The sequence below is a fragment of the Micromys minutus genome, assembly GCF_963924665.1.
Source record: "Micromys minutus genome assembly, chromosome: 19".
Classification (NCBI taxonomy): Eukaryota; Metazoa; Chordata; class Mammalia; order Rodentia; family Muridae; genus Micromys; species Micromys minutus.
The window spans coordinates 41560538-41579302 of NC_137954.1; the positions used below are offsets into that span (position 1 = coordinate 41560538).

The 18765-nt window shown below is 44.3% G+C and overlaps 1 protein-coding gene across 2 annotated transcripts in view; it reads left to right on the top strand.

Moving 5' to 3' along the window:
- Positions 1 to 18765, top strand: part of FARP2 (FERM, ARH/RhoGEF and pleckstrin domain protein 2) — a 96117-nt gene that overhangs the window by 74050 nt on the left and 3302 nt on the right. For both annotated transcript variants that reach the window (XM_080933018.1, XM_080933019.1), the window contains exons 14-23: positions 3064 to 3239; positions 6481 to 6570; positions 7145 to 7278; positions 7905 to 7986; positions 10370 to 10607; positions 11326 to 11456; positions 13326 to 13394; positions 14077 to 14166; positions 17881 to 17963; positions 18598 to 18713. In XM_080933018.1, the coding sequence (XP_080789144.1) occupies positions 3064 to 3239; positions 6481 to 6570; positions 7145 to 7278; positions 7905 to 7986; positions 10370 to 10607; positions 11326 to 11456; positions 13326 to 13394; positions 14077 to 14166; positions 17881 to 17963; positions 18598 to 18713 (1209 nt within the window). The remainder of the gene's footprint in view (positions 1 to 3063; positions 3240 to 6480; positions 6571 to 7144; positions 7279 to 7904; positions 7987 to 10369; positions 10608 to 11325; positions 11457 to 13325; positions 13395 to 14076; positions 14167 to 17880; positions 17964 to 18597; positions 18714 to 18765) is intronic.

The following is an 18765-nucleotide window of genomic DNA, read 5'->3' on the forward strand; positions in this document are numbered from 1 at the left end:
TCCTCTCTGTCTCACACATGCACACACTATGCTATATACAATGGGGGCTCCAGCTGAAAGCATGCTCCAGGGCCAGACTGCTGCTGTGCTAATAGAGCTTAGAGGACACACCACAGCCACAGTTAGAAAAGTTTATTGCCAATTAATTGACAAAGTATCTCCCCACAGAATAGAGTGGTGATGACGGTGGTGGTAGTATGTGTGTGTGTGTGTGTGTGTGTGTGTGTGTGGTTGTACATGTTTGCTGGGATCAAATTGAAGATCTCGCAAGGGCTGGATAAGTAATCTTATAGTAATTCCAAGATTCAGATTACTTAACATTATTCTGATTGTTTGTAATTTCAAGAATGATTTAGAAATTGTTCTCTAACAGGTTTAACTATAAAAAAATGTTTAATGGCACCTATGGTACATTTAATATTATTCGCTAAATTTCGAGTTGATAACTTTTTTATAAAATAGAAAAAAATTTACAGTGATATCAAGTAGTGATTTTAATTGCCATAGAACCAAAAGCAGCTTACACTAAACATAACACATCTTCCTTTTTTATAGGGTACTTGCTAAAGGTCTGTTTGTTGGCAGTAGCATCTCCTGCCTTAATGGCTATTTCCTTTACACTGGCTGTCCACCAATTACCAGTCCCTGTTGGCATCTTAGAAGTACACCATTTCTGCATGTTCTGCCCCTCCTGCTACCAAAACCTAATATCTAATTTAGTAGCAACCCTTTTTAAAAGATTTATTTTTACTTTAGTTTATGAGCATTTTATCTGCATGTATATATGTGCAGTCCTACATGCATACTTAGAAGGCATCAGCTCCACAGAAACTGGAGTTACAGATGGTTGAGAGCTACATGTCATTGCTGGGAACCAAACTTGGGCCCTCTGGAAGAGCCGAAAGTGCTTTGTAACTACAAATCATCCTTCCTGCCTCTGTGGTAACCTTTTTTGCTCTGTATACTTTGGTTTGATTGGGGGTGGAGAGCACTATTTTGTTTTATTTTGAGACAGAGCCTTTGCTGTGCAGTGCAGCTGGCTTACAAAGATCCAGGCTGGCCCATACTCTATTTTCTTTTTTGTCCCAAAAACTTTCTGGTCACTGTCCACTAGAGCTTTTTCTGGACTTTATATCTTCAAATATGACGCTGTGGGAAACACTGGGGATGTGGGGAAACTGGTAGCCTTAGACACGTTTATAACATGTCTTAAACGGCTATTGTGTCTTAAACAGTATAGTTGTGATGTGCAATTTATTCATAAACTCTAGTTATTCTCTGAATTTTTATTTTATAAAAGGACCTAATTATACAATTCTGACTTATCAGTTACAAAATTTTAGAGTATAAACCTTAAATAATATATCTTTGGGATGCAGTCAACATAGGAAATAACCCATGCTTCAGGATAGTACAGAGAGATCTCCACACTTTGATTCCCATAAAAGAGATAAAGATTAAACATCTGGGTGGCAGGTTTAAGTTTATATCATTAATGTTTAGCTTATTTCAATTAAGTGTATAGTAAAGCAAATCTTAATAAACTGGTTGTTAAACTTTGACATAGCAACATGGCCTAGGTTTTCTATGTCAGTGAATGTTTTCTCCTGCCTTAAAATATGACTTGTGAGATATTCCACAGCAGAGTTCTATCCGAATGCTGTCAGAACATCAGCAGATCTCTGATTTTGTCAATGTGAAAATAAGGAGCTACTCTGCTCCAGCTGGCCACCGACTGCCCTGCCCAGAGGATTGCAGTCCAGGGAGTGGGCGTCCCTGCCGCCTACTCTCATTTATGAGCTGCAAGTTAAATAGCCAAGGTTTGGTCTTATAAATGGGTCACTGTAGAGGACTTCACTTGAGGACTTATATCCACAGACAGAGAATCTTCCTTTGAAGGCATTTGCTCTTGAGGCCTGGTGGAAGAGCATCCTCACAGTCAGGGGTATAAAACAGGCACTTAATAATCATGTCAGAGATAGTGGCTGTTCCAGTGTGAAATACTTTTCACCTGAAAATGTAGGGTAAATTTCCATCTTTAACAGTTTCAGAGTAGCATTTAAATTTATCCTGTTAAATACCATTTGGGGTATGGTGCCTGTAATCTGAGCATTTAGGATATGGAGACAGAAGAATATGGGTTTGAGGCAAGCCTAAACTAACAGCCTTCTTTCTTTCCTTCCTTTTTTCCTTCCTTCCTTCCTTCCTTCCTTCCTCTGTCTGTCTGTCTCTCTCTCTCCCTCCCTCTCTCCCTCTTTCCCTCTCTCTCTCCCTCCCTTCCTTCCTCCCTCCCTCTCTCCCTCTCCCTCCCTCTCTCCCTCTCCCTCTCCCTCTCCCTCTCCCTCTCCCTCTCTCTCTCTCTCTCTCTCTCTCTCTCTCTCCCCCTCTCTCCCTCTCTCCCTCAATTTGTGACAGAATGTTACCACACAGTGCAGGCTGGCCTTAAATTCATGATCCTCCTGCCTCAGCCACCTAAAGAAGTTGCATTATTATTAATTGCCAGGTGAATTATACCACATCATTAACCTCACAGGAAGTAGGCTAACAGTTCTAGTCTATATAAGAGCAAGTACTACTTTAATAAGGAAAGGAGTTAAATAATAGTTACTTAGTAGTTACTTATTTTGGTATGAAAAACCAACAGAAAAAAACCATTATTGAAGAGCTCAGCAACTAGAAGACAGAATTGTGACATGAACAACGTGATGTAGTCTAGCTTTTTAATAAATCATGAGTAACATGGTCCTAAAAATAGATGTGCCTTTCAGGTGAACAGCATGGTGACAGGTATCTGCCATCCCTCCACAGAGCCTACTGCTTCCCCTCCTGTGGGGCCCCTAGAAATACAACCCAGGTCTTGAGGAGTCACACCATCTCTTGGTCTCTGAAACAGGACAAATTGGCCATCACTGTTTTCTTTTGTGCTGTCTGGAACTGCATGTGACACACCGCACGCATTTCCCACAAAAGCCAATGGCAGCATAAGGATTATGTCAGGCTAGTACAAAGGAGGCCAACCACACTGTTCTCATTTTTGCTCCACCCTACTTCATTCATTTCTAGGCTTTTCTATGGATAGTCCTCAGCCTTCTCCCTCCAGCCTGAAGAGCCAACTGAGGCTGAGCCCTGAGCTTCAGGCCTTTCTGAGCACAGCTGAGCAGGGTCCACCCCCTGTGCTAAGCCCTGTCCTCAGTGGTGCTGGTACAGCCAGGACGGACAACGAGGAGCCGAAACACAAGGTGGGCCACTCTCAAGACTTGAGTGCTGCTGGGGCCTGTTTGCAAACTCTGAGGAGCCCCAGGGTGGGCAGGAAAAGACTCTACTCACACCCCACAAACCCAGTACAGATCATCAGCAAAATCCCTGTCTGAGACACTTCTGCTACTCTTAGAACTTAAGGTTTCATTATACACACATTCCCTTGTTTGTATAATAGACCATTTTGGCACTCTGGTTTCAAAGTGTGGGAAAGGAATAGGCAATTTCCTACAGGACATCACTGCCTTTTTCTTGTTTCCCCTCCTCTCACCCCTTCCTCTCTCCTTGTGTACCGCTGAGTAACTTGGAGATAATGTTGCCAAAGGAAAGTTGGTTGGGGCTCAGGAGACTCTCAGATGGGACTTGGTGGTGAGAAGGGGACCTGATCAACTTTAGAGACTGTAGTGTCTGAAGTGGGAGGTCCTGGACTTTTTGACAGGGCATGGGGGTTATGGCAGAAGGTGGGCACTGTTGCTGTAAGTCTCTGGTGAGGGCACATTTTGAATATGCAGTAGAGAATTACAGAGCAGAAGATTCCACTTTCTCACAGATGATGGGAATAGCCAGTTGCCTTAGGACAGCCAACCTGGGAATATAGCATCTATTAGAAATAGAAATATTTATAAAAATAAATAGTCTAGTCTCTTAGAGGATGAACTAGGGGTTTTGAGAGCCAGGTATATAATAGGGGCTCAGTAGGTGGAACCTGTCACAGGTACCATCACGGAAAGGTGCTTTTTTTTTTTTTTTTTTTCCTCTTCAAAACAGGGTTTCTTTGTAACCCTGGCTGTCCTAGAACTCACTCTGTAGACTAGGCTGACTTCAGTCTCAGAGATCCACCTTCTTGCTCCCAGGTGCTGGGATTAAAAGCATGCAGCACCACCCAGTGATTTTGAATTTTTAAAAAACATTTTATGGCACAGAATACAATAAAATGTAGAAGGTTAGAAAAGTATGTGAACTGCTTTGTTGGAGAAAAGAGCCACACTCCAAGATATCAAGGGTGGAGCCAGAGACCAGCGCTGTCACACCACTGCCAGTCATTTGAGAAGAGATGATAGGAGAAGTTGTTCATGGATTCTGGGGAGAAGACAGAACTTGGCTTTCTCTGAAAGATGCTGGCAGTATGGATTTCTGTGGTGCATCTTTCTGATGGGTAGAAGACATGCACAGCCACCATTCCATGAGCTCTAAGCCACATAAGAGGAACATACCTGCGCTGGTTGATATGCTTGGCCCAAGGAGTGCCTATATTAGGAAGCGTGGCCTTGTTGGAGGAAGTGTGTCACTATAGGCATGGACAATGAGACCCTCCTAGCCTCATTAAGCCAGTAAGCTAGTCTTCTCCTGTCTGCCTTTGGATCAAAATACAGAGCTTTTGGCTCCTCCTCCAGCCCCACATCAGGCTTAAGGCTACCATTCTCCAGCCTTGGTAATGAACTAAACCTCTGAACCTGTAAGCCAGCCCCAATTAAATGTCCTTATAAGAGTTGTCTTGATCATGGTGTCTGTTCACAGCAGTAGAACCCGAAGACAACACCTCATTATTCCTTTATTCTAGAGACTGAGAGCGAATATTACAGATTGTCTTGAACTAAGTCACGGGCACAGAGAGATGTGGTCCCCAAACATGGGCCTCCAGTTGGATCTCCTTGGCCACTGCTCCGTATGTGGCCTGTAAACCATCAGAGGCTACTGTGGTGCAAACCCAGCCTCTTCTTCCCCAGAACTCAGCCTTCCCACTTCTTCTGGCAACCGATGATCTTTCAAAATTTGTTGCAGTCATTCTTGCAGCCTCTGTCAGTTTGTACAAAACATTCATACCAGCACTATCTCAGCCTCTTGAAGCTTCCGTCTGCTCCTCCAGGTCAGCCTTCATCCTGTGTACATGCAGATCACAGTCCGTTCACATTGACCCCAAAGCACTAGAGGGCAGATGGCCGTCTCTCATTCCCTCTTAGTATTCCACATCACTTTCTGTTCCTTGCCATTCACCCTATTGGCTGGCCCACTCTCTCACTCCAAGTGAGTTTGTGGCATGATCACATTCCTCCTGGTCTTCAGCCCTTCCTACCTTGATTCTACATGACTATGTTCTGCCATGATTTGTAGTCCCTTGTGAACTTTGAGCGTTGCATCTGCACAGTAGACAGACACATCCCCAATGTAGATTCATGAACTACTTAGATCCATTTGAGGTCCTGTACTAGCAAGCATAAGGAAGCTGCTGAAAGCCAGGCCTGGAGTTGGATTGGGGTCTACCCCCACATTCAGGAAGTAAATCGGCCAGCTCTGCACCTTGGCTTAAGCACACTCAGGACATATACTGGTAGGTTTGATTGTTTTGGTTTTGTTTTTCTATTGCTGCTGCTTTGTTACTTTTATGAGTTAAGTTTAATTGTTTTTGAAATTTTCTATTACTTTTTTATGCTGAGCCAAATCTCTAGCCTAAGTTTAATTATTTTAATCATATACGAACTTGTTTTTGTTTCTATTTTACATTTATGGGTGTTTTATATTTGTACCATGTGCATGCTGTGCCCATAGAACCTGTCAGATTCTCCTAGGGCCGGAGTCATAGGTGGCTGTGTGGCCCTGTGTGGGTGCTGGAGTTTAAACCTGGATCCTCTGGAAGAGTGTCCAGGGCTCTTAACCACCAAGCCATCTCTCCAGCCCGCAATTACATACATACATGTTTAAACATGCACTCATAGTTCTGTCTTTTAACCAGCTTCATTAATGGCAGTAACTCTATCACAGAACTAGTACATCTTGGTTTTGTTTACATATATTAATATTTGAATAGAAATTATTTTTTCCAAAGAATAAGGTACAATGTGGAGGAAATACTGAAAGAAGTAAACATCCAGGCTGGAGAGACAGCTACACAGTTAAGAGCATCTGGCACCCTTGAAGAGGACTTGATTCTGTTTCCAGAACCTACATCAGATAGTTCACAAATCACTTAAAACTGATCCAGTGACCTCCCCTGACCTCTGCAGACATTTGTATACATGTAGCATACAAGCACACATTCAGGCATGCCGTATACAAATAAAACAAATCTTTTATTTACAGTAAATTCTTTAGGAATTATGGCAAGAATTTCCAAAAATTCTGTCAGCTTGAGTAGAACATGTCACAAACCTCAGGTTCTCCCTGAATGTGAAAGGGTGACATGTCCCCCAGAAATACATTCATGGTTCTCTCTGCCTCTTTCAGCACATGCCAGAAGATGAGGCCTATTTCATAGCCAAGGAGATTCTCGCTACAGAACGAACCTATCTGAAGGATTTAGAAGTTATCACTGTGGTATGAAACCTTAGTCCTGATATCTCTGATTTTTTTTATGTTTTAGATATAAACACAGATGCTCCATCCTGAGAAATATCTTGACAAACTTGAGACCTACCTATGAAAATTCTGTCGAATATATCTGCTTTACAGCGTGATGTCTAAGTCATGTTAGAATGCTGATGCCTTGCCAGGCAGTGGTGGAGCACACCTTTAATAATCCTAGCACTCAGGAGGCAGAGGCTAGATGATCTCTATGTTTAAGGTCAGCCTGGTGTACAGAGAAAGTTCCAGGACAGCCAGGGCAACACAGAGAAACCCTGCCTTAAAAAAACAAACAAACAAACAAAAGAATGCTAATGTCTTAAGTTTTCATGAAGCTGCAAAGCTTAGAATAGATTTATCTGAAAGCTTTGGTCTAGGATTGTTTGTTTATATTTCACAATTGTACAGTCCACAAGAGGATGTGTGGAATGCTGATTTAAGCCATCTTTATATACTGGAGAAACTTTGGTGTTTTGAGGTCTCAAGCCCTCAGGGGCATGGCGTTTCAGTGCCAAGCTGAGCTCACCATGCCAAACTCCTCCCATAGTGGTTCCGAAGTGTGGTGATCAAGGAGGAGGCCATGCCTGCAGCCCTGATGACCCTGCTTTTCTCCAACATTGATCCAGTCTACGAGTTCCATCGAGGCTTCCTTCACGAGGTGGAACAGAGGCTGGCACTCTGGTAACAATGCTGTACACCTGATGGTACTCTTTGCTTGACAAGACTCCCGCCTTCGGAAACTTCCACATAATGGCTCCCATACCCTGGACCTCTACTGCACACACTGGTGGTACCTTGGAATCAGGCCTATACAAGCAGTCTCTGATCCCTGAACTCTCCCAGGGTAGTACCTACTCTTGACACCATCATTAGGCTTAGGAAATTCTCATCTTAGAAACTAATTCAGAACAACAGTTATTTTATTGACGTGTATTTCAAAACCCTATTTGGAAAGATAAAATAAATTAAATTTTATTTATCCTATTCCAGAAAAAAGAGCAAGTTTAAAAAAAAAATACAATCCACCTTCACCTTGCAGTAACTGTCACTGTCAATTTAAATTCTTTCCACCTCAAAACACATTCATGGCTGACTGCTAAGTGTAGTCAAATCTAGCACATGCCCAAATCTAGCACTAGGGAGACAGACAGAATCACATGTGAGGCCAGCTGAAGCTACGTAGTCAAATTCTGTCCTTAAAAAATAAAAATAAAAAGTCTGAGTGAGGCAAGTTGCTAGCATCAAATCATGGTATTTCCTGTGCGCTTTCCTGGTGCTTAGAAACCTCCTTGTTCCTCTGAATCCAGGGAAGGACCCTCTAGTGCCCACTTAAAAGGTGATCATCAACGAATTGGGGACATCCTCCTCAGGAACATGCAGCAGTTAAAGGTAAGACAGATTAACTTGGGCCTAAAAAAAAAAAAACTGAGTGAAATCTGTGTTGTTCTCAAGAACAAGTTCATCTCCTCGTTCTCCACGGCAGCCTGTCGGCCAGCATACACCTGATCTCTCCACTCAGCACAGGACGCTCTGGAGAGTAAAATTTGTCAAATCTGTTCCGTGTACAAGGTTCTACATTGAATAGCAGTGTCTTTTCAGTGGTGTTCTCAATAGGTGTCCTTCGAAACGGTCTCCAATAAACACGGTCTATCTCAGGGTTCTCCTGGAAGGGGTATCCTTCAGAGAAGGCTCCTCAGATCATGTTCCCCCATGAGAGTACTATTCACAAGACTAATTCTCAGAAGAGGTTTCCTCAGAGTGTTCCCCTCAAAACATCATATTCCAGGCCTACACTTCACCTAAGACAGACAAGCTTAAAATAAAGGCCTCTCAGAAAGAAAAAAAAAGAAACTGTTTTCTTCAAAAGAGAATTTCTTTTAGAGTAGTTCTTCTCAGAGCAGGGCCTGTCAAAAAATGGTTTCAGGAGGGGATTGCTCAGTATAACTTGCTTTCCCTTCAGAACAGCACTCCTTAGAAGGTTTTCCTTCAGGATACCTTTCCCAAAGTAGTATTTCCCTAGAGCAGCCTTCCCACCTCAAAACACAGCTCCACAGAGTAGTGAGAAGGGCAGACCCCTAAGCATGTGTCCTCTCAAGTTGAGGTTCTCCCTTAGTGCAGTGTTCTCAAAACATTCCCACACCAGAGAGACATCTCAGTGGTTAGAGCACTTGTAGTTTTGCAGAGGAGCTGGGTTGGGTTCCCAGCACCCACAGTGTGCAACTCCAGTTACATCTGGTGCCCTCTTCTGAGAGGGCATGGTGGTGTACACAGTTCTGTGTATGTGCTGGGGCAAGGGGAAAATAGGGTTCTCTGTGTGGCCTTGGTTGTCCTGGAACTTGCTGTATAGACCAGGCTGGCTTCAAACTTACAGAAATATGCCTGCCTCTGCCTCCCTAGTGTTGGGATTAAGGCATATGCCACTACCTCCCATCTGGTGATGTATACTCTTAATTCCTCCCAGTACTTGGGAGGCAGGCAGAGACAGGGCTATGTAGAGGAAAACCCTATCTCAAAAATATTTAAGGCTATCCTGAGCTACACAGTGAGTTTGAGGTCAGCCTGAGCTACATGACATCTTGTGTATTTTTTTTTTAAGTGAGGAAGGAGCTATAAGGTTTTTCTCAAGAAAGGAGTCGCCTCAGAACTGCATTCCTCCAATATGATTATCCTTTTTTCCCCTCTGCTTTAAAACATTATTTCTCAGAAATGAGTTCAGTATAGGATTTTCTGTTCACAGCATTTCTCTCTGAATAGGGTTCTTTATAGCAGGTTTCCTGTTAGAAAACCTTTCCCCTAAGCAGTATTTCCTTCAATATAATCTCTTTTCTTCTTAAAGATTTATGTATTTATTTTATGTATAAAAGTACACAGTTGCTCTCCTCACACACACCAGAAGGGGGCATGGAATCCTACAGATGGTTGTGAGCCACCATGTGGTTGCTGGGATTTGAACTTGGGACCTCTGGAAGAGCAATCAGTGCTCTTAACCCCTGAGCCATCCCTCCAGTCTCAATATAATTTTTTAAAACAGGATTCTGTCAGAGCAGGTTCTCCTCAGAATATCAATTCTCCCAAAACATTCCCTTAAACAACTTAACACCAGGGTCCTTCAGAATGTCTTGTTGTAGCACTCTGACCCTGGCACGGAATCCTCTAAGCAGGACTCCCATCAGAACAGTCAGCCTCAGAGCAGCATTCCTCTTAGCACAGTGATCCTCAGAACATGTCAGCACAGCATCACCCTCAAATCACACTTTATCCAGTACAGAATTCTAAGAACCAACACAGAGATCCGCTCAGAATAGTCTTCTCAGGACAGAATTTCCCTAAACATGGTTCTTCCCTCTCTCCAATAACCAAGTCAACATTGAACCTGTGCAGAGATCAAAAGCAGGGTAGCTCTTTCCCAGTGCTCAGTGTGTCCCCTAAGGTGAGCTCTAGCTCCCCCAGCCCCCGATGTTCATTCTTTATCCATAAACCCAGAAAAGGCTCATGGTCTTCTGTCATACAAGATTTCGGGGAGAGATCCATCAGCAGTGGTCATGGTGAGGACCAGCTAGCCCCTGGAAATGGAATAGGGCACACACTGGGGTAGAGTCTAAGACAGGGGAAGATGGTGGTGTTTGGAAACAGTGCTCTGGCTTGTACTTCCCACATTATGCATCCCGGTTACGCCCTGTCGCCATTCCCAGCTACTGTGTGAAGGCAGACACGCTGATATTCCTCCTACCCTACTACCATCCCTTCACCTAAACATCCTGTGTCTCAATAGGAATTTACCAGCTACTTCCAAAGACACGATGAGGTCCTAACAGAACTGGAAAAGGCCACAAAACACTGTAAAAAGCTGGAGGTGGTCTACAAAGAGTTTGAGCTCCAGAAAGTCTGCTACCTGCCCCTCAACACATTCCTACTGAAGCCTGTCCAGAGGCTCATACACTATCGCCTGCTGCTGAGCCGGCTGTGTGCTCACTACCCACCCGGGCACCGTGACTATGCTGACTGCCATGGTGAGTGTGCACATTGGGCCTTTACACTCTGAGGGCTAAGTAGCAGTAAAGCAGGGGTGGAAAGCATAAACTCCGCTGGCACCAGAAGGGCTGATAACCCCAGTGGTTAGAACTGCCCATTGGAGGCTGGAGAGATGGCTCAGTGGTTAAGAGCACTGACTGTTCTTCTAGAGGTCCTGAGTTCAATTCTCAGCAACCGCATAGTGGCTCACAACCATCTGTAATGAGATTCGACACCCTCTTCTGGTGTGTCTGAAGACAGCTGCAGTGCACTCACATACATGAAATAAATAAATTAAAAAGAAGAAGAAGAAGAATTCATCATTCATTGGCCTTTCCTCTTAGCTGCTGTGGGAACCAGGTTCCAGGCTGCACTGGTTCAGGACCTGTCTTTCTGTTCTTCAGGCATAGTCTTAGGCCTTGATACCTCACGTAGGATGGGGTACTGTAACCAAGGTGGTGTCTCCTGATGCCATGAGGTCACTGAGTTGGGGAGTATCCCAGAATGACCTGTTTCTTGTGGGTATTTCTGTCCTGGAGGCCTTGATTCTAAAACAAGCCATTTTAGTGACTGCTGAGTGCCAGTGGGTCAAAGCTCGGCCAGGGTTCTGAAGGCCTCAAATGACAGCCACCCTGTGAAATACTAGCTCTTTCACAAGGTGGGGGAGGGGAGGCAGGTCCTGTTCAGGGGACTAAACTGAGAGACTTGTCTACACAGAGGCACTGAAGGCCATCACAGAAGTGACCACTGAGCTCCAGCAAAGCCTCACACGGCTGGAAAACCTACAGAAGCTGACAGAGTTACAGAGAGACCTGGTCGGTGTAGAAAATCTCATTGTTCCTGGAAGGGTAAGTGGTCGTACTTAAGGAAGAGTTTATGCCTGTTGTCTTTAAGTGAATTTTATTAGTGTAGGCTAAAACTCACCTTTTTACAGTATATAATCTGTGGTTCTTACTGTACTCACCAAGTTAATTAGGAACATTTTCATCACCTTAAAAAGAAACTCCCAAGGGCGCTGGAGAGATGGCTCAGTGGTTAAGAGCATGACTGCTCTTCCAGAAGTCCTGAGTTCAAATCTCAGCAGCCACGTGGTGGCTCACAACTGTCTGTAATGGACTCTGATGCCTTCTGAAGACAGTGAGTGAAATCTGGAAGGAAGAAAGGAAAAGAAGGAAAGAAAGGAAGAAAGAAAAGAATGTTTCCTCTCCTTCTCTGAGTTATCTTTTTATCCTCATGGCTGATGTCATTTGTGATATGAAAACTTTTAATTTTAATGACATTCAAATTATCTATGCTTATTTGTACCTTGAGTGTCATATACCAGAAACTATTTCCCAACCTGAGATTTTTGTGCCTATTTACTTTTCTTCTAATAGTTTTGCTATTCTTTCTCTTTTATTCTTGGCAGGGACTCATGTAACCCAGGTTGGCCTCAAATTCACTGTATATTGAAGAATGACCTTGAACTTGTTTTTCTGTCCTCCTGAGTAAGAGATTAGAGACGTGCACCCCAACAGCTGGTTTATGTAGTGCCAGGAATAAAACATGGGCTTTGTGCATGCCAGGCAAGCACCACGTGAGCCACATACCCAGTACTCTCTCCCAGTTAGTCCAGTTTCATTCCTTTGCACATGATATCAGGCTGTCCTGGCTCATCTGTAGAATTGTCTTGTCCTCCTTACAAAATAAAAAGCCCTATAAATATGTGGGCTTCTTCCCAGGGTTGGTGAGTGTCTTGACTGCACACCATCACCAGGTCCTTCTGCTCTTGACTCAGCACTGCCGACGTAAGCACTGGAGTAAGAAAGCTTGGTGACTGGTCTTACTGAGTACTAACTTAGTTCCCATACAGCGTGGTAGACCCTTTCTGCATCCTAGGGAAATAGTCTACTAGGGGCTGTTTCTTCATCTTATGTCAGGGAGCATGTAAAGCCTTTCTTCCTGTGCCTTACTTGGTATATGCAGTTGCACCCACCGGGGCTTCCGTCATTTTGTTCCTACTGGTACCTTTCTTTGACTTTTGTTTTATTTAGAGACAGAGTCTCGTTGTGTAGCCCTGGCTGGCCTGGAACTCACCATGGAGGCCAGGCTGGCCGTGAACTCATAGAGATCCACATGCGTCTGCCTCTTGAGTGCAGGTGTTAAAGGTGTGCACATATGTGTTCCGTGACATTCTAAGCCTGTATGGCATTAGGTTCTTGTTCTTTACTCAATACTCCAGTGCAAGGCAGCCAACTCTAACAACCTAATAATGATTTACCCTTTTCATACCTGCTTCTGCCCAGCCTTTACCATGGCAGAACTCAGATGGACACTTCCCAAATGTCTCTCCACTAGACTGTACCTCTTGGTATCCTTGTCTTGGTGCAGATAGATGACTGAGGACTGAGTTGGTGCCAGGACAGGCCTTGGGCGACTCAAGGTACTATTGAAGGTAGCATAACTACCCCAGAAGGCTGTCACTCGGCAGGGCTTAAAGAAGCCAGAGGGGCTGGCAAGATGGCTCAGCTGTGCTTTGTGTGGGTCTGGTTTGATCCTCAGATTCCACAAAGTGTCAGGAAAAAACATCTGATGGATATCTCCTGACTTCCACACATACACTAGACCATGTACATATGAGCAAGCAAGCTCGAGGTTGCTGTTGCCACCACGACCTTCGGCCCAGCTAGCACAGGACTGCTGTACTCTTGCTCATGGGAACCCTCCTTGTCTTTCAGGAGTTCATCCGTGAGGGTTGTCTTCACAAGCTCACCAAGAAGGGCCTGCAACAGAGGATGTTTTTTCTGGTATGTTTCCCACTGTACCCCATACTGCATCTCCAATCTGGGAGGGGGTGGAATCAGTGGGTGTAGTGTTGTCAGGAGACTTGTCCCCCTGACTACCACCCACCTCAGCTCTAAGAAACTTCATCCCAGGTGGCAGCTCACAGTCACATGAGGATTCAGGAGGGACAGGAAGCAGCTGCTTTGCCTGCGCTGGCCCGTTTGGTCCTATCCCACATTCTGGGAGGACAGCAGAGCCAACATAAAAATGGCTTATAGAAATGTGCTGGTGGCCCTGTGACAGCCCAGGAGGTCTCAATGCTAGCATAGGAACATGGGAACAGAGGACCTGGCCATGTGTCCTCATCTTCCCAGGCTTTCTTTCCAAGTGGCCCAGACCTGCTCCATGCACTGAGGAGCTGACTGCACCATCTAGAGCTCCTGGCTGCTCCTACTAGCTAGGCCAGACTAGAGGGACAGTGGCTGGCCCCCTAATTCTGCTGGCTCATGTGGCTACTACATATATCTGGTCAAAAGAGGATCAAAGACGTGATTTTTTTCTCCCCAGCAATCTCCAGTAATCTTGCATAGATCTGGTAAAAACATAATGGCCGTTTACAGTTCATCAGAGTCTAATTATACTTACGTTGAAACTTTGTCCCTTGATTGTACAGTTCACATATCTAAAAGGCTTCTCCTCCCCCAGTTCTCAGATATGTTGCTGTATACAAGCAAAAGCGTCACAGGGGCCAGTCATTTTCGGATTCGTGGCTTCCTTCCACTCCGTGGCATGCTGGTGAGTGGTGTCAGGCTTACCTGAGGCTTGTCTTTAGGTACTGGGCTGGGCTTCTGCCCCACCTCTCATATACAATGACAAGTATGTGGGATTTTTCAGTGGTGAGCAGGCAACATATTAAGCAAATCTGTTGGACTTTTCTTGTGTGCCTCAGTTCCTCAAGGCTATTGTTCTTCCTGAACTCCATCCAGACTGCACCATATTCAGCCAACGGGCAGCTTTCTGGATCGGCCTGGACCCTTTAGACTCTAGCTATGACTCCTTTAGAACCTGACAGTATGCTTACCTGCCCCTCAACTTGGAATCAGTTTTGGTAGTCAGCTACTTTCACATGCCATGTAGTTTAAGAATTTTATCCAAAAGCAATTGCCATAGGCAGACATAGGCCTGTGTTTACTGGACTATGCTTGATTCAAAGCTGCTGGGGGCATTCTAAATACCTGCATATGTACCCACAAGGATGTCTGAAATGGGATGACCTTTGGGGGTTGATGAGAACCCTGGTTAAGAGCTGTAGAAATGGCTCAGTGGTCTAGGAATGTTCACTGTTCTTCCAGATGATACAAGTTCAGTTCCCAGCACCCATGTCAGACAGCTCACAACTGCCTGTAACTCAGGCACCAAGGGACTTAGTGCCGTCTCTGGGCACCCTTTCACAGACACACACAAAATAAAAGGGGGAGAAAAGGCTCAGCACTTGATTCCCAACATACACATGGTAGCTAACAACCATCTGTGACTCTAGTCACAGGGGACCCAACACCTCTTCTTGTCTCCATAGGCACTACATGCATGTGATACACAGATACACACGCAGGCACACATCTGTATACATAAAAAAAAGAATCTCAAAACGAATTTCGGAAACAAAATTAAAACCCATTTAAAGTCACAGAGAGTCAGGAAGATTTAGAGGCTGTTTTCCTTTCGTGTCGTGCTTGGAACCTGGCCTGAAACTTGTCCTGGAGACATCAAAGGCAAGGGCAGTGAAGCATGTTTCCATGTCCCTGACATCTCAGTGCAATGGTCATCTCCTCTCTCCCACACTGCCCCTTGTGGTGGTGTCTACCACAGCAGCATGCTAGGCTTCTTACCGACTCCGTAGGCCTCTGCTCTCCCTGAAACAGACCTTTGTAATATGTGACTCTACTTTGCTGGCAAGGGGCCACCCCTGGAAGACAACCCCACTGTTTAATGGTTTTACTTTGAAAATACACATTCCTGTAGGAAAGCCCTGAAAATCGACAACAGCACTCAGGTTTAGCTATGGTGACTTCTTTGCCAGGTAACACTTTGCACAAGCTGCTTTGTGAGCAACACTGGCTTTTTTCTCAGTAACTCATCCTGAGCACTGTTACATTCTCTGACTTCTCTGGTACAGCAGAGGAGACTAGTGACAAGCATGACACTTGTGTGCCTAATCTCACATTCCATTTGGCTAAGTATGGTCTTTTAAGAGTGTGTACCACATTATTGGACTGTGTCTCTCAAACATCTTCAAGTTCATTCTCACAGTCGCTTTGAGTGTCTTTGTTCATCACTGTCCAGCAGAAGCACCAGTCAGCTGCTCACAGTGAGTTCTAAATGTGCATGTCTATGGGGATATGCATGAATGTGGGGTCAACAGCAGGCATCTTTGGAGTTGTTTTCCACCCTATTTTTTTAGGACAGAGTCTCTTACTGAACCTAGAACTCATCAGTTTAGCCAATAGCCCGTGGGCTGCTGGGATCTGCCAATCTCTGTCTAGTTCTGGATTACAGATGTCCATCAGTACAGCCAGCTCTTTACATGGGACTTGATGATCTGAAGTGAGTCATCTGCTCAGACCCAGGTCACAAATATTTTTTGTCAAGTAGTAATTACCTTTTTTAGTTTCTCCATAATTTAGTGGAACTTAAAACTTCATCCTGTACAGGTGTTTTATTTTGGAATAGCCTCTTAACATATGGAATGCCCTCTGATGTATGACATAATCATTTGTTGAAGGAATGATTTAAACATGTTGCCGAGGCAGGCGCTTCCCACCTTTTCTTTGAGGGCTTTATTTAGTTCTGTTAGGCTAGACATGATATGTTATAGGCTTTTAATTTTGGTATTCTGACATGGTCTTCCTATGTAGCCCCAGTTGTCTTGGGACATGTAAACCAGGCTGGCTTCAAACTAACAGCCAGGACCTGCCCCTGCTGGTATTAATGGCATGTGCCATCTAACGACACTTAATATTTTTAAGTTGTATTTTAATGTGTTTCTTTGTGTGGGTATATGCATATGTGTACTGGTGACACTGGAGGCTGGACTTAACAGATGATTGTGAGCTGTCAAAGTAGGCGCTAGGAACCAAACTCTGGTTTTCTGAAGAAACAGCAAGCATTCTTGACTGCTGAGTCATCTCTTCAGCCCTGTTTTTCATTTTCAGTATGTCTAGAATTTGTTAGATATAACTGGTTAAGGATGTAACCTTTTCCCCCATTATCTGTTAAATTCTTCATGTTATGTGATAACCTTCATCTTGCCCTTTGCTTAAAGCAGTATCTTCTACTCTACCAGTGTCATCCACACTGCAAACCATCGCTCTGTGGGGACTGCATCCCACGCCATCCTTATCCCTTTTAAAATTTTCTTTGCAGGCCAGCAGAATAGCTCTGTATATAAAATATTTGGTGTGCAAGCTTGACAACTCAAGTTGGGTTTCCTGGAATCCATTTAAAAGTGGAAGGAGATAACTGTGTGCATGTGCACACACATCATATACATACTATGTACTTTTAAAAATGCATTTAAGTATTTCAAATAAACTTTGGAGTCAGACAAATTTCATTCCAAAGCACCATTGGCATTTCAACATGAAATTTAAATATTAACCTGGGGGAAGACTAACAGGCCACATTCTAACAAATGACTAGCAGGATGTCAGATCTTTCTTGTTGAGAGAGGAATTCGGTGATTTTTGTCCTATGTGCTCTGTATAGGGAACTGTCCATTCTTTGGAGCCATCTATAATGGGCAGTCCCAGGGCTACATAGTATGCCTCCTTATCCAAACTATTTAGAGAATAGCTCTTAGCTTGAGAATCACTTGATCATGTTAAAGCACTTTCCTTATGTCACAGAGATGAACCGTCAGGAATGTTGGTTTTCAGCAATGACGTTCTCAGTCTGTAAAGACATGATCACTTTTGCTGACTTCAGATAGGATTAATTCTGTTTCTAAGCTTTCTAGTTTCAATCCTTGCATCTTTAAATCTTCCTTGCTTGGTACCAGGACACTTGCTGTATATGGTTTTAGTTTTGATTTGGTAATATTTCATCTTGGAATTGTTCCATCAGATCAGTATGATCTGGCTGAGATCAGTCAGTACACAATGGTTTTCCTTTTTGCATCTGATAAAGATTTTAGTCCCAGGATGATGAGTTTTCCAGATCCTTGTACTGAAATGCTCAACATCTTCTTTGCTTGATTTTCAGCTAATAGTGTTGGACCCACCGGTGAGTATTTCGGTGTCTCTAGAGCAGACCTCAGTCACTTGGCAGCAGCTGCCATACTGTAGGGACACAAGTGTGCCTCCTGTACTTCCCCTGTAGTTACATAGACTTGGATTGTACAAGCCTTCCAAGCCAGCGGCGTCTAGTATTATTGGTAGTCATTTGCCTCAGCTTTAGGCTAAATTAACCTTCTCCTGGCCCACAGCATGCTACCCCTTCTCTCACCCACAGGTAGAAGAAAGTGAGAATGAATGGTCTGTTCCTCATTGCTTCACCATCTATGCAGCTCAAAAAACAATTGTGGTGGCAGCCAGGTATGGGCCTTCTTCATGACTCAGTCAGAACAGGGCCTGCTACAGGGATGAGGACTTCAGTACCAACCTCTGGACTCTACCTCCCTCATGGGACTCAGCTGTTTCCAGGTTATGCAGGCAAAAGACTATCTTTCCCCTTGTAGACAGGGAAGGATGACTGACTTTTGTTTTTCAAAAGTCAACCAGGGTGCTTCTGAGATGTCTGTAGAGTTCATGAAAACTGGTCATAGCACCAGCCCTCTAGCCCCCAGACAAGGAGTAGATTAGGACAATGGTGAAAGCCAACTTGGGGTCAGAGCATACCAGTGAATTCTTCAGGTACAAACCCTGCTCAGTGAAATCTCATCTAGTTTTTCTCCACCAGGAAATGCCATCTTAATCAAGAACCAAATCCCATCTTATGAGATTGAAGTGAGACTTTTAATCATAAACTCACTAATTCCAGCACTGATGCCTACCCTGCTTCCCCAGCTCCTCCCAGTAACAGGCTGGAGAAAGCATGTTTCTGACCATCCTCAAGATCCAGGGAATAGCGCAGATGCCCAAACCAGACCTGTCCCGATACAAAGGACAGGACTCCAGACTAGAAAGAGCTTCCACAAGGAGGCAGCTAACTTGACTTTCTCCTTTACAGCACTCGGCTAGAAAAGGAAAAGTGGATGCAGGACCTGAACGCAGCAATCCAGGCAGCCAAGAATATTGGTGACACACCAGTGCTGCTGGGAGGCCCGGTGTATACTCGTACCCCCAGTGAGTTCTGACTTAAGATGCCCCAGGAGATCCCCTCTGTCACTCTGAAAGC